Below are 15,619 nucleotides of genomic sequence, written 5' to 3'. Positions count from 1 at the left end.
ACTGCAGGTCAATGTAACTCACTGAGCGCGAGGTCTACTGTTCACAGAACTACAATGTTATAGAGCGACTGAGGTTTGAATTTTTGGGACAGAACATTTCAAATTCGGTACGATATAAATCCATGAGATTTAGATGATGGATTCTTCATGGTATTGTTGATCTAGTAAACAGAAATTTTCTGAAAATATCAATTTTTTGAAAAGTTTTCAATTTTTAGTAAATTGAATACTATCTTAAAAATTGATATTTTCAGAATTTTTTTGTTTCACTAGATCAACAATACCATGAAGAATCTATCCTCTAAGTCTCATGGATTTATCTCTTAGCGAATTTCAAATGTTCTGTCCTAAAATTTAAACTTTCGGCGCTCATATCTCAAAAAGTACTGATCAAAAAAAATGTTTTCCTGAAGACTTTTTCATTTTGATAGCTTGATGATACACAAATCAAAAACCTTTGAAAAAATCACGAGTAAAAGTTTATTTTTTACTTTCCTTGCCCTATTACCAAAGGTAAGGAAAGTATTGCTTTCGAAAAAATTAAGGTATAATCGAACAAATCCAATCAAGATGGCGGCTAAAATGGCGAAAATGTTGTCAAAACAGGGGTTTTTCGCGATTTTCTCAAAAACGGCTCCAACGATTTTGATCAAATTTATACCTAAAATAGTCATTGAAGCTCTATCTACTGCCACAAGTCCCATATCTGTAAAATTTTCAGGAGCTCCGCCCCATCAATGCAAAGTGTGATTTCAGATTCCCAGTTATAGGCTCAGATACAATTCAAACAAAAATTTCAAGTGGAAAAGATTGAGCATAAAATCTCAACAATCAATTTCAGTGAAATTTTCACCTAAAATTGGAAATAGCTCGAAATTCGAGAAAATGTTTTTTATTCAATAATGCAAACGGTTGGCAACTGTTGATTCTATTAAATCATTCACTATGAAGAGATAGCAGACTTTGTGTGTCTCCAGCGTTATTGTCCTCTCACCAGCTGGCAGATCTTCGAATGGCAGACTTGAGATGCGCGTGTACACTAGCGTCAGATGATAAATTTTCATAACGCAAGGAAAGTTGTTGAGTGCTCCACACCAGATTTTTGGCCTTTGCACAGCCTTAAATGTAGAAAATTATATTTCATATCATTCATAGTTTGATGTATGTTTTTCATTTTTTATCTTTGCCTATTAAGAGATTATTCAAAGCATAAAACTTCATTGTTTTAATTGTATCAAATGTTATAGTATTCAAATTTGTATTGTAATTGTGTTTGATGAATAAACTTTGATTTGATTTGATACCAGTATCAGGAAATCTTGTGAATGAAATCACTCACTTGAAAATTGCATCAATATGTCGAAACATGTTGTGAATGAAATATTTTAAAAAGGGTACTTAAATTTGTTATTTCCTGATAGATAAAAGAAGCCCTCACCAAAAAGTAAACATTCTACAGTATTATTTAATCTTAAATACCAAAGGCCTACAATATCTCCAAGGGAAAACTGAAATAATAAGTAGTTTACTGAACACAAAAAATCATTAAAACCCAATTATACTGTAAGAATTTCAAATAGAAATTGCACCAAATTGAAGGTATTTATTGAAAAGTTTCACTCAATTTATTTATTGAAATTGACCCCCCCTTTAGTTTGTATGTATTGACCCCTCTTTTTAGTAAATTATGTATTTTCTTTTATTATGTTTTAAATATGTTGAATGAAAAAGACTAAGAAATTGTCAAAAACAGTTTATCAGAGATTGACAATGTTGTAATAACCGAAACCGGTCTTTCTAAGTATCAATAAATCTGTGGTTTTTGACAATTTCTTAGTCTCTTTCATTCAATATGAATAATTACCACAATATCAACTTCTCAACTACACAAAAAGTTTTGAATATGTATTTATTGTATGGCAAATAAATGATTTTTTTAGTGGGAAGCATTCCCTGGTGTCCCTCACAAAGCGAAGGTAATTTTAATAATTTCACGCCAATTTTATGATCTCCACTCCCGAAATATTTTCCTTGATATGCCTCTCTTTCTTGTCGAAATCGCTTATAAAATGAAATGGGTTTTCGATTTGTAATTACTGGTTTTGGAAGAATGAAAACAAACAGTTTTGACATTGGTGACAAACAGAGAGTTTCATTGATAACTACCAAACTGGGCTTAGGCTATTTTCAAAATCAATGAGGGTTCAAGATGAGATAACTAACATTCATTAAAGCATGTCACGATTATGGGAGACTGAATGAATATTTGTAATGTAATTAATTACTATCCAAATGGGCATAAATGTGTTGTAAAATTGGAAAAGGGTAAGTTTTTGGGCTTGAGCCTTTTGATCCTTTCGGTAAGTGATTCTACTTACCGTAATGAATGTTTTATTCAATTCAAATGATTAATATGATAATTAATTTAAATAATTGTAATACTTGAATAGCTCCTCACCTGTGAGACCTCTTCCGCTTACTTCCGCGTGGAGTTCGATCCTCGACAGCTGATTGTGAGGCGGTGGAGGGCGAGGGTGGGTAATCCCCATCATTCTCGTTATCTATGGAAGGAGGTGTGGGGGAGTTGGTGTACTCAACTGTTATCTCTTCACTTTCACCCTGCAGACCATCTTCACATCCCTCCCCTCTCTCTTCGTATGATGCCACTGCTGTAGATCTACAAATCAACCAACGAAGAATAAGGGATAAAAATTATTTGAAACTGACTCAACCATAAGGGCCGTTGCTGAGTTTAATTGAAGGGCTTGGAGGAAAGAATACTTTTTTGTAGATTATTTTAATATCTTTATAATACGAATTTTTTCTTCATTTATTGTATAAAATACTATAATTATAATTATAATTATTATTTCACTAGCTGGCCCGACGAACTTCGTACCGCCAAATAGTTAATGCATCTCATGACAAACTTAAGCTGGATGCACACATGAAGAGGCGCGATGCGGCATTTTGTAACGTTCAAGAAGCACTGTCCAATATCTTCCATACCAATATCTAGGCCTACTAAACTTCAAATGAATGATGATAACAATAAACATTGAATGAAAAAGATTAAGAAATTGTCAAAAACCACACATTTATTGATACTTAGAAAGACCGGTTTCGGTTTCGGTTATTACACCATTATCAATCTCTGATAAACTGGTTTTCGGTTTCGGTTTCGGTTATTACACCAGTGGCAATCTCCGATAAACTGGTTTATCAGAGATTGACAATGATGTAATAACCGAAACCGGTCTTTCTAAGTATCAATAAATCTGTGGTTTTTGACAATTTCTTAGTATTTTTCATTCATTATGAATAATTACCACAATATCAACTTCTCAACTACACAAAAAGTGAAAAAAAAAAATAACAATAACCGTTGAATCAGAATATGAAAAATATGACTATAAGTCAAAGAGCTTTATAGCACATAATGTGGATGAAGATAACTTCATGCTTTTTATAACTGTTAGACCATTAAGAAAAGATAGCATAGATGTGCTAAATTTTTTCTATAATTTTATGGAATCAAACAGTCGATAACTAATAATAATAGGCCTAATAGTATTTCAATTAATTTAATTTCAATTTATTTCATTTAAAGTTACATAGTATCATATACATACAGTGTTTTGTTGCTCCTCTAGCTTAGAGCTAATTGAGGAGTATTCAAATTTCATACTACATCATAATAGTTATACATTCTATAATAATACTACAAATGAAATTTTTTGTAAATTGTTTAATAAACTAAATTGAAAGTCTATTATAGTTTCTATCTGGGATTTGATATTAAAGTTCTAATTTCTACCACTTGAATCACAACATTAGTCACTCTATATTCTACTAAATCGGTGATTAACCTTGCAGACATTATTGTCTCTTGCATTTAGGTGTCTGTGAACAGCTGACTAGCTGAGCCAACATGCACATCAACAATATTACAACATACCCACAGTCATAGAATGCAAAAACAAAACCTAACCTCCAAAAAAAACATTTATTATACTACAAACTGTAATATACACTCTCTTAATCATTTTCAACTGCTTCTAAAGCACTTTTTTGTTTACAATATTAAAATCATTCTTATTTATTTATTCATCCATAGTTTTTTCTTTTCCATTTCCCATTGTACAGTGCGGGCTCATTGATATAAAATGGGCTTGTGAGAGACAAATCGGAAGCATGAAGACATACTTCATGGAGAAGGAGGGTGGCTTGTATGAAGTGGTGAGAAAAGCTGATAAAGGGTACACTCCACTTAATCTTTCTGAGCTGCCTACTGCGGACTTTAAAACCAACAGACAGCATGAGAGTGAGATCCTGGAGCAATGGAAGTCGAAGCAGCTTCATGGAAGACATGCATTTGCCTTATCTCAGCCTGGAGTTGATGAGGAGGCTTCCAATGCATGGCTTTGGCACAGGGACCTGTTTATTGAAACGGAAGGATTCTTGGTGGCAATTCAGGATCAAGTAATCGCAACAAAAAATTATCAAAGGCTTATAATGAAGCTGCCTATAAATGATGATTCATGCAGACGTTGTGGCTTGGCATCTGAGACTATTCAGCACATCATGTCTGCATGTCAATCACTGGCAGCTACTGACTATTTAAAGCGCCACAATGCAGTAGCTGGGATCTTGCATCAGGACCTTGCTCTGAAGTACCAAATCATCAATAAGAAGCTGCCCTACTACTTGTACAAGCCATCCCCAGTCTTGGAGAATGAGACACATAAGTTATATTGGGATCGGTCGGTGCAACAGTTGCTCATAATAGGCCAGATATCATCCTCATGGATAAGGTAGCCAAGGAAACAACACTAATAGATGTTGGCATACCATGCTGCCACAACTTGGACCAGTATTATAATGAAAAGGTCTCCAAGTACCTTCCCTTGGTTGCTGAGATCAAAGATGTCTGGATGCAAGAAAAGGTCACAATTGTTCCTGTCATTATCTCCACGGTTGGAGTTGTAACTAGGAAAGTGTCAGCAAATCTTTGTCAGATGGGAATATCGAAAAGTGCAAAATATGCCATGGAAAAAGCAGTTGTTCTCAGCACAGCATCCATTGTGAGATCATTTTTGAACATTTCTGTTTAGTAATGCACCAAAGTCTTGCCAAAGGCCGACTTTGACTGCAATAAACACTCACTTGTCATGTGATGAATGAAATGATAATAATAATAATAATAATTAAATAAATTAAATAAATTAAAAATTAAAAATTAAATAAATTAAATAACTGAATAATTATTATAAATATTCATTTTATTCCAAGTCAAGTTATGTTTCTCACTTTTCTTGTAACATATGATTTTCTTCGTTTCAATAAATAATGTGATTCTCTTTGAATGCATGTAATTTTATTTCTTTCGACTTCACATAATAATAATAATGTGTTAATTACTCCATTTATTTGGTTATCCTTTGTACTATAGAATCAATAAACCATTTCGTATTCGTGGATATTTTCAAGGATTAGAATGAATTTCTGTCTAATTAACATCCAAACATTTAATAGATTTCTATTCGATAACAGACTGAAAATGAATATTATTTAGTATGTTAATACTTATCGAACTAAAGCATGAAATGAATTTCTACATTGTATAATATGTGTGTAACAACAACAACATATTAAAAATGGAAGTGCAACATCAGAAATGTGGAACATGATAATTGGTAGAATAATCAATTAGATACGAGAGATAAAGCTGCTGCTACGTGTAACCTATAGCTGATGCTAATGTTTTGTTTTAAAATATTTATAGCCTGAAGGAGAATGTAGGAATTGATAGATGAATTATTCAACAGGCAAACCTGCTCTTTGTTTTGCTCTCTCTATCTGTTTCTCTGTTTCATACACAGTACTTATTATGAGGACTATATTATTTCTGATCATCAAACCTGAACTTGAAACTGATTCTTGTCTGGTAATTTACGATATCAGGTTTCAAACTAGAAGAAGTTTTTTCAAATTAGAAATAATAATGAGATGACAATCCCACAATGAAACATAATTCCAGTTCTAATACTCCATGACATTTACATCAATCAATTACTTAATGCAGTTTCTACAGTATCGGCTCCGGTTCAACTACCAAGAGATAATATATAATGATGTCATTGGAAGGTCAACAATTGAAAGGTCATATTGTTTTTATGAATTATTATACTTCTGCTTTCAACAATATTTTTATCTCATACGCAGGGTTGTATTTGAAACCAGGGAAGCCAGCTGGGCTAAAGATTCATTCTATGGGCAAATCAAGTTATGTTTCATACTTTATAGTAACTTATGATTTTCTTCATTTCAATAAAAAATAATATGATTCTCTCCAAATACGTGTAAGTTCATCTCTTTCGACTTGACCTAACAAAACTGAATAATGATTCTAAAGATTCATTCTATTCCAAGTCAAGTTCTGTTTCTTACTTTTCTTGTAACGTATGATTTTCTTCGTTTCAATAAACAATGTGATTCTCTTCGAATGCATGTAAGTTAATTTTTGGACATGTAATCAAAATTTGGGAATGGAATAGTTTTGGGCCAAGCCTGTTGTTCCTCCAATCATATTTATATAATTTGTTATTGTATCCACGTATAAATAAATAAATAAATAATAATTTCTTTCGACTTCACATAACAAAACCCAAATACATTGTGAGATTTATTTTTTGGGGTTATATGTTTAAACATTGCCCCACGTTGCGACGGCATGTGTGAGAATTCATGTTCCTGGGACTCATTAATTCATTATACCTTGATATAATATCAAGGCTACAGTTTATAGTTAGAATAATTTCAATTTAGCCATTTTATTATTCATTTGGGGTTTCTTGACAAACAAAAATCGTCACAATATTCAGTGATGAACTGATTCAAATAAATCACTATGGTTCATTGCTGGGGTATTCTTACACTATCTCCTACTAAATAACATACTTGCAGAATTTATTCAGATTACAAAACAGTTACTAACTCCAACTCATATTAAAGGCTGAATGATAATTATTGTCTAATACTCTCAAGGTTTAGTGGTAGAAAGGACTTGAAAGTCCTAACTCGGGCTGATAAAGATTTTTTTTTCATTTCATTTTAATACTGTGTAGTCCAATACTGTCCAATTTTGTCTAATATTTATTGATACTGTGTGGATGATATTGTGATTCATCTTTAGTTTTTGAGAGAGAATTGAGATAGTTGAGATCGATGTATGAGTAATTGATGATGAAAAATATTTCGTACTCATATACTATAATTATTCTGAATTGAAAAGTCACATTTCTCACTCAAGGGTGTGCGAGAATAGTTATTTGTGCAACTAGTGCGCAAAGTGACAGTTTGCAGCACCGAAAGAAACGTTAACGCACGAGCCGTAGGCGAGGGCAGAATGGTTTCTTGAGTGCAGCAGAGGAAATTTGCGCATGTATTTCACATTAAATTTTTCCTATAGTTACCATTGAATATGAAAAGTGGGTAATTATGGGTGAAATTCCCGAAATCCATCAAATGTTTGTCTGTATAATTTTGTTATTAATAACAACATTAATTTATTCTAAGCTTCATAATCCAATTAAAAATTAATAATCGATAATTTATTCAAATTAAAAATTTAATTAATCCAATTAATTTGTAAATTTGAATAATTTTGAGTAAATCTTAATTTCCAAATAATTTTTCAACCAATCAATTATGAATGAAAATAATAGACTATTATTTGAAATAATGAATAATAATAATATTCAAGATGTATAATTTAATGAGTTCTCATTTTCATTTATTGAAAATAAGAAAAAAAGTATATAACAAATTCGCATTCGAAATACACGCCAACAATATCAACAGTTGATTGGGGTGGCTGCAAGATAAAACGCTAAGTAATACTTTGCGCACTAGAGCGGAAAAGTGATTCTTTGCGTTCTGTAATCAGTGCAGGAATGGTCACTTTTCAAGGTAACTATAGGAAAAAATATGTTTCTCATTTGTCTGCAAGTCCTAGTGTAGAAAAACTACTGCATACTACTTTCCACAACTACTACTATTATAATAGTTATAAAAGATTCATTTTTCATTCTTACTTGACTTCGTCGTTGCAATTTTCCAAAAACCCGAGGTAGGAAGCCAAGTGCCACAATCGCTTTTTTGCGCCATTCTCCTGATTCTGTTGGCTTGTCTTCTTATGTCTTCTCCTGTACGTGTCTCTGATTGTTCGCCAACGTTTTTTGCAGTCCTCGTCTGTGAAACAATTTTTAAATTGAGACCTCGAAAAATAGCTGAAGGCCAAACTTAGTATAGGAGCCCTAGTAGTGAGATAAAGCAGTACAAAGGTGGAAAACGTGGGTTTTTTGAAAGTCACTTGGGAAGTTAGGATACAACTGTAATTTACAATACGGTACCTGATGCTTGTGAATTACTGCTTAGTAGTAAATAACAATACAAAATTTTTATTCATATCTATGGGGATATATGATTGTAAATTTGAACATACTGTAGAACTCCAATTATCCGAGTTAATGGGGACCGGGACCCATTCGTATAATCAAATATTCGAATAATCGGAGTTTTTTAAATTGCCAATGGAGAGAAAAAAAGCTACGTTTTGATATTTAACAATTTTTTTTGGATTAAATGAAAGGAACATGATATTTTTACATGTTTTAAATATAAATAAAATGTACTTATGTAAAAGGGAAGGACAATAGTGAGCGAACGCGCAAACACTGGCAGCGCAGGGGGAAGAATTATAGTGCACTTTTTTTGGACAAATTTTTTTCTCAAAGTGATTCGGATAATCAGTGAATTCGGATAGTCACAATTCAGATAGTTGGAGTTCTACTGTATCGTGACATTGTGACAAACTTAAAAAAAAATTGTGTATTTTCAAAAACTCCCATAAGACCGAAAACGAAAATTTCTACTCAAGAATTATTCAGATTGGAATAGCAAAATTTTCGATCTAGAAATCTAGATGAAACTGGGTTACGGAAAAATTTATCAGAAACAGAACACAACAATGTTGAACATCCAAACGTCTATGTTATGAGAACGTAGATTTACTATTTATGGAAGTACATTGAACTTCAAATATTTGCTGAACCGGTTTGTTATCAAGTACTGGAATGAATTTCTCCTGCCTCGGGCCACCTCGTAATGTGACATCTAGCAAATATTTGGCAAAAGATCAGGGAACAATTGGTCAATTATTTGTACAGTCTATAAACCTTCTGTATAAGATAAATCAAGTACAAGATATATTATTATAAGTATAAGTATTACAAGTATAAGATAAATATTATTCACAAGTACAAGATATATTGATATTCACAGTTCTTTTATTGTACAGTTTCATAGCTATTCATTTTTGCTGTTTAAAATGTTTTGTTTTTTTATAAAAGTGTGCATCAAATAAATAGCTTAATTAGGCTACAAGCTACAACATAACTAGTCATCGAGAATATCTTGAAGGCGCTGTTATTATTATCTGATAAGAAGCATAGAATAGAACAATCTTATAAGTTTTCTCTGATAAGAAGTTAACAAGCGACATGGTGATTAATGATTAATGATATTTGATTATTAATCTCCCAAAAAAGTAATACAGAATGTATTATCTATCTCTTGAAAAAGTTGCCAAGCGTAATTAGAAACTAATGATATTATCTATTGAAAAGTTATTTGAAATCCATTATTGATCTAATAAAAAGTTTACGAGCGTTTTGTCACTTATGATTGATGATGTTATTTATTTAGTGAGGCGAAGTTGTAGCCTTGAATAGTGCAACTGCAAACAAGTCGTGATGATTATTATCTTTAGAAAGATTCACTTTAATCTGTCAGGATTCCTCTAATGCTTCCCAGTTCAAAGTCAACCTCACTGCAGTGAGGTGTGTGGGTCCACGTTATAATGGCAGTACTGTATTTGATTAACATTGGTGTTGCTGTCCTTGTCCATCATTCTACAAACCAGATAGGTCCGCAACGTTTTCAAGACAAGGATAAACAAGGATCCATAGGTCTATCATTCGACATATCATTGAATAACATTTCAAAAATTGATATTTTTGCAATTGAGATTGAATATTTTGTTAATTAATTATGTATCAACATTCTTAAAAAATGATCTAGCAAGGTTGCAGATCTGGAAAAGGATAGAGCTATCTGCTTCATGGAATGATAGACAAGGACAGCAACACCAATGTTAATCAAATACTGCCATTATAACGTGGACCTCACTACAGTGAGAATTATGATAGCAGAGTGCAACTACAAACCTGTTTTGCCGTCGAACTTCAAAGCGATCTCGCGCCAAAGACTGTCGCGCAGAAATACGTCCTTGTAGTTGCGATGCGTCTGGTCGTAGAGACAGGGGTAGCTCTGTACAATGCCGACCAATTGCAGCTCCTCGTCACGTGTGAAGCTCATGGTGCTCGTGCCCCACAGCGTGGAGTTCATCCACAGCATGGGCGGAGAGGACACGGCGGTGCCGGGGGAGTGCCGACTGCAAGCGACTCAGAGGATACGGAGGTACAGGTGAGTCTGGGAACAGAGCGGTGAGGATGGACTGCAAGCGGAGAGGATGCACTGTTGCCGCGTGAGACTGGGCGCAGTGCTGGCTGCAAGGGGACAGGACGCGGTGTTGCCGGTGTGAGGGCAAAGGCAAACACGAAGCATCAGAGCTGTGCCAACTGCAAGCGGAGAGGACGCGCTGTAACCGCGTGAGACAAGAAGCAGCAGAGCTACGCCGACTGCAAACGGAGAGACCGCGCTCGTCCCGGTGTGAGGGCAAACACGAAGCTGCAGAACTGTGGCGACTGCAAGCGACTCGGCTCGACTGCCGACTGTTGAGCGCCGATCGATGAGGCAGCCGAGGCAGCTGAAACGCCCGCACACACGCGAGCACACGCTGCAGCTGGCACCATGATGGCGCGGGGGGGGGGGTGTACAGCTGGCCCTGGTCTCCTCCTCTTTCCAACCATACACCCTTCGTCATCACATAGATATAGGCTACAATATCAGTATAGATATACAATTAGCTGGCTGTAATAATGGAAGAGCTGCCACCAGAGTGAATAGAACTTATAGTCTCTCTCACTCTCTGGCTGCCACCTGCCATGTGTTAGCTGTTGCTGCACTAATATTCACTTTAAAATTTTGTTATTAACTATGGTGTAAACGCAGCTTTACAGTAAAATGTCATCAATACTCCTAATATAGCATCAATAATCCTTATAGATTCTATTAGATTGAACATATATTATACACATGATGAACATATGTGTTTGTCAAGTTCCGTTCAATCTAATAGAATCTATAAGGATTAAGTTATTAACATTTTGTTAATAACTTGGTGTAAACCCAGCTTAAATTTCACTTGGTTTTTAGCTTTTTTAGCTATCGCTATTGAGTGTCAACAGCTTGAAAACAGAATTTTCAAGTGTTTGTATTTATTACTTTTTGGTTTCTCTATTAATCTATAAAAATCTATCAATGTTTACAGAAATTTTTATTCTTTTCGGTTTTCAATCTAATTAAATTCTAAATTTTGGTTTGTATATTTTTGGACTGTGAATTTGATTTTAAAGTCCAATATTTTTATTCTTTTCGGTTTTCAATCTAATTAAATTCTAAATTTTGGTTTATAGCACAATATATTATCTATTTTATAATCAGAATGTTAATAATACATCCATAATAAGTGTATTCTCTATTATTTACTTTTATAAGCAGATTAAGCTTATTATGTATAAAGTGGAACTTCCCCCCTACACCAGAGGATAGTCTAGTAGGGGGATTCCAAAATATGTTGTATATTGTATTTCTTATTCGTGTATTATGTTTTTTGGAAATAAACTGAATTGAAATTGAATTGAAAAAAAATATATTTTCGGACTCGGAATTTGATTCAAAGTAACGCAACATAACCTAGCTTTTAGACATTGACTTACTACTATCACAATTTGGAAAGGGAACAGTTTTTGGCTAGGCCTGTTGGTCCTTTCCTAATTATGTATTTGATTGGGTAAAACCTATCTAGATTGGGGCATGGAACGGTCAAGAGAGAACAATACCCCTTCTTCAACGTCGGTGGAATGGGAAACAATAACAACCGTCAACCCTTGTCAATGCTCAACCAATATTCAACAATAGACCTCCTTATGCTCCCATCCAGATAGGTTTAGCAGCCTAAAATATATTTTCAAAACCTACTCCAAAATCCAATACTCTGGTCCGCAACTTACAACTCGACATATTATATGTATTGTTTGAATGGATCAAGTAGCACTAAGAAATTAGTTTTATATAGAAATGTATAAACTCATAAGATCATCATCAATGGAGTATTTGTTTCACGTTTATGGTTTACCATAATAGTTTATAAAAACATAAAAAACTTTACCTGACCCGATACGAGTTATAAAATCGTTATATACTAAAATCATTTTTTTGCGATAAACTCACCATTTGATTGCAGAGTTTGGTTTATACCACACGACGGGCATATCCTTTGATTCCCAATTAGATTGTAAATTAATAAGAACTGGTATATCCGTAAATGACTTTACGGTTTAGATATTTTTAGCATCTTGATAAACTTTGCAGGAACTCCATGTTGCACCAAGAGCTACAGAGTAGCCTATAGACTGACTAATAGTTGGAAATTATAACTTCGATGGACCTGTACAGACCAAGGAAATTGAAATCCCGAGTAAAATCCAAGTGACATTACTAAACATAACAGGATGGGGGCTACGCTTCATTGCACAAGGGTTGGAAATTAATGTGCTAAATACACCTGCCAGAGTCTCGCAGTTTTATTGTTCTCCCTTGACCGTCCCATGCCCCCATTTAGATTGGTTTTACCCAAATTTAAATTTGTAGGTATCATTTTTAACCAAACTATCAATAACATTTTATTTATTTCCACTATATTGTTCTAGAATTACAAATGTGTTAACCATAGACATTTCACACTCACCAACAATTCTTTCCTTTCCCAACTTTTCAACTGATTGCACATCTATAAACAACACAATCTACGTATCCTCCAATAGCAATAGACATCGTTTTCAACGTCAGTTCAATAATTAGAACTAGACTTACCAACAAACATTACAATAAGAATAACCATTATGGCCCGGTTGCTAGTACGTCTATTAAATTCAACTGCGGTTAAGTGACGTCATCGGATTGTAGTCACCACATTCATTATTTATCGTGGCATTGATTCTGCCATATGATGTCACTTGACCGTGGTTAAATAATGTGACGGGCAACTGGAGTATGATTTTGAAACACTAGAGACTAGATTATTGAGATGATATAATTATATTTGTTTATACATTGAGTCACGAATTGAAGTAGCGGAATGGAAAAAGAGGCTAAGTTCAAAACTTCTAGACTAGATTATTGAGATGATATTTATTTATTTATACATTGAGTCATGAATTATAGTAGCGGATAAGCGGAATGGAAAAAGAGGCTTAGCCCAAAACTTCTTATATTCTTAATTAGTCAAGTAAAATGTCCAAAGTAAGGTTATATTCGCATTACTAAAAAGATTCACTGCTACATGGATAACTAGTATAAACTTTGATTTTGATTTCCAATTTTATTCATTCATTTAACTTTACATTAACCAATGCACAAATCAAATTTATTTTCTGTGGTATGGGTGAATAAAAGCCTCTTTTACAATTATTCATACTTCTCACACGAAGCGTTTCTCACACGAAAGGCATGTTCAGAGTATTGTAGTTACCAATACTATTTATTAGTATATAAACGAGCATTAGATGTATGTGTAATGAAAGATTATAGAGGTCAAAATGATTAGATCAGAGGTTAATAGTAGTGACGGATCATAAAATGTTTATCAGACTTGTTTAATGTTATGAGGCGCAGCAAGAAAAGAGAAGGCAGGCAATAAACATCAGAATCGTGATAAAAGCGTTTCAAATGAACCGTGATGCAGTCATGTTATTGATTATTTACATTATGTACTGTAATATCAGATCAGATAATAAATAGACGCATTAAGCCGAGCTACTTCCCCAAATTTATATTAGTAGATTGCTCAATATATAGGCTAACTATGGATTTATCTGGACATATACTTGGACATACCTGGACATACCTGGACATAATTAGTGTTATGTATGGTTTGAAGTGTTTGTATTTAATTATTCTTTCTTGTACTTGACAACTCCTATCTAAACTTGTTCAATTTGCTGGCAAATAAGGATCTTGCAATATTCAATGTTCTGTAGTATTGTAGATTGAACAAAATTCTAAATGAAGTAATGAACTATGTTCTTTCTTCTATCTATGGTACGAAGTACAATACATGTTTTATAAGTGATTTTAAGTATCAATTCATTTATAAATTATAAACTTTGAAGTATTCTAAGTGATTTCTAGTATTCAATTAATTTATGAATTATAAGCTTATAAATTATAAGTATTTCAAGTGATATTAAGTATTCAATTCATTCATAAACAATAAGCTTGGAAGTTTAACATCAGATATTTTTTTTCAAATTGTGTTTTCCAATAACATTGAATTTGAATTATTATTCAACTATTGATACCGTAATATTATTTCGTTATTCTCAGGCTTTGATTTTTTTATGAGGTTGATGCCCACATGAGCTTTTTACTTGTCCTTGTGTAATGTGCAAAGGTGATTCTATGCTATGATCAAACGTTCATGCCTTTGACGGGATTCGAGCCCACGACCAGGTTTTGCTAGCAGACTGACGGGTGTAACGCCTTCTTGGCTATCCTGACCAGCTAATACCTCTTGTCTACTTGAAATAACTTTATCTGTTGATGACCTACTCCGAGATGCATGTTATCAAAAATCCTTCAAATCAGCCCTATAATTAAACACAAATCAGCTTTGTCCACTGAGATAATTTATTATATATTATCATTATCTGACTTGATGACCTACTTCGAGATGAATTTTAGTTGTTATTTGAGAAATATAAGGTGAACGATGACAAAATTAACTTTTATCAGCCGTATCATCAAACCCAAATAAACTTTGTACACTGAGATTAATATAATCACATCTTTAAATTCTTTATTCAAAAAAAAAAATTAACAATCAAATGCATTCCAAAAATCAAATACAATATTGATCTAAATTGACTCCGAAATCTAAATACAATCATATAACCTCAAAACCCTCATGGCACCAACTATGCCTCTCTCCAGAAATCTTATACCAACCTAACTAATGACTGTGAAATTTAAAATTACCTGCAAAAAAATTTGATTCCGGCCAGGATCGAACTGGCGACCTTCTGCGTGTAAAGCAGACGTGATAACCACTACACCACGGAACCGCTCTTGGATACAATTCATGACACACTCTACTTGACTCTTATCACTGAAGTTATCAGCAAATTGATACCACAGTAGATAATTTTGTATGGTGTTGGTTCACAATAAAATTAGAAATTTCAACATGGAACATTGCCCGCGGTATTAGAGTTCATGCCCATGGCCTATTTTATATTGCGACTCACTGCTTCCTTTGGTGCCAGATGTCATTGACTCCACTCACTCACTCTCTCGCACACACTCACGCTCGCTC

The 15,619-nt window shown here is 33.7% G+C and overlaps 1 protein-coding gene and 1 non-coding gene across 2 annotated transcripts; both read right to left on the bottom strand.

The window, feature by feature from the left end:
• Nucleotides 1–2,454: 2,454 nt before the first annotated feature.
• On the bottom strand, nucleotides 2,455–10,483 carry LOC120356152 (the record flags this gene model as incomplete). The annotated part of the gene is given in 3 exon segments (XM_039445014.1): nucleotides 2,455–2,677; nucleotides 8,097–8,253; nucleotides 10,290–10,483. Coding segments are annotated over 3 exon segments (570 nt in total).
• Nucleotides 10,484–15,295: 4,812 nt separating this feature from the next.
• Trnav-uac lies at nucleotides 15,296–15,368 on the bottom strand. The gene has a single exon. It is a non-coding gene; the product is annotated as a tRNA-Val (tRNA).
• Between the last annotated feature and the right edge of the window lie 251 nt (nucleotides 15,369–15,619).

Source organism: Nilaparvata lugens, unplaced genomic scaffold, assembly GCF_014356525.2.
Source record: "Nilaparvata lugens isolate BPH unplaced genomic scaffold, ASM1435652v1 scaffold5970, whole genome shotgun sequence".
NCBI lineage: Eukaryota > Metazoa > Arthropoda > Insecta > Hemiptera > Delphacidae > Nilaparvata > Nilaparvata lugens.
The sequence above is the reverse complement of the archived record's forward strand: the minus strand, read 5'-3'. Positions and strand labels throughout refer to the sequence as shown.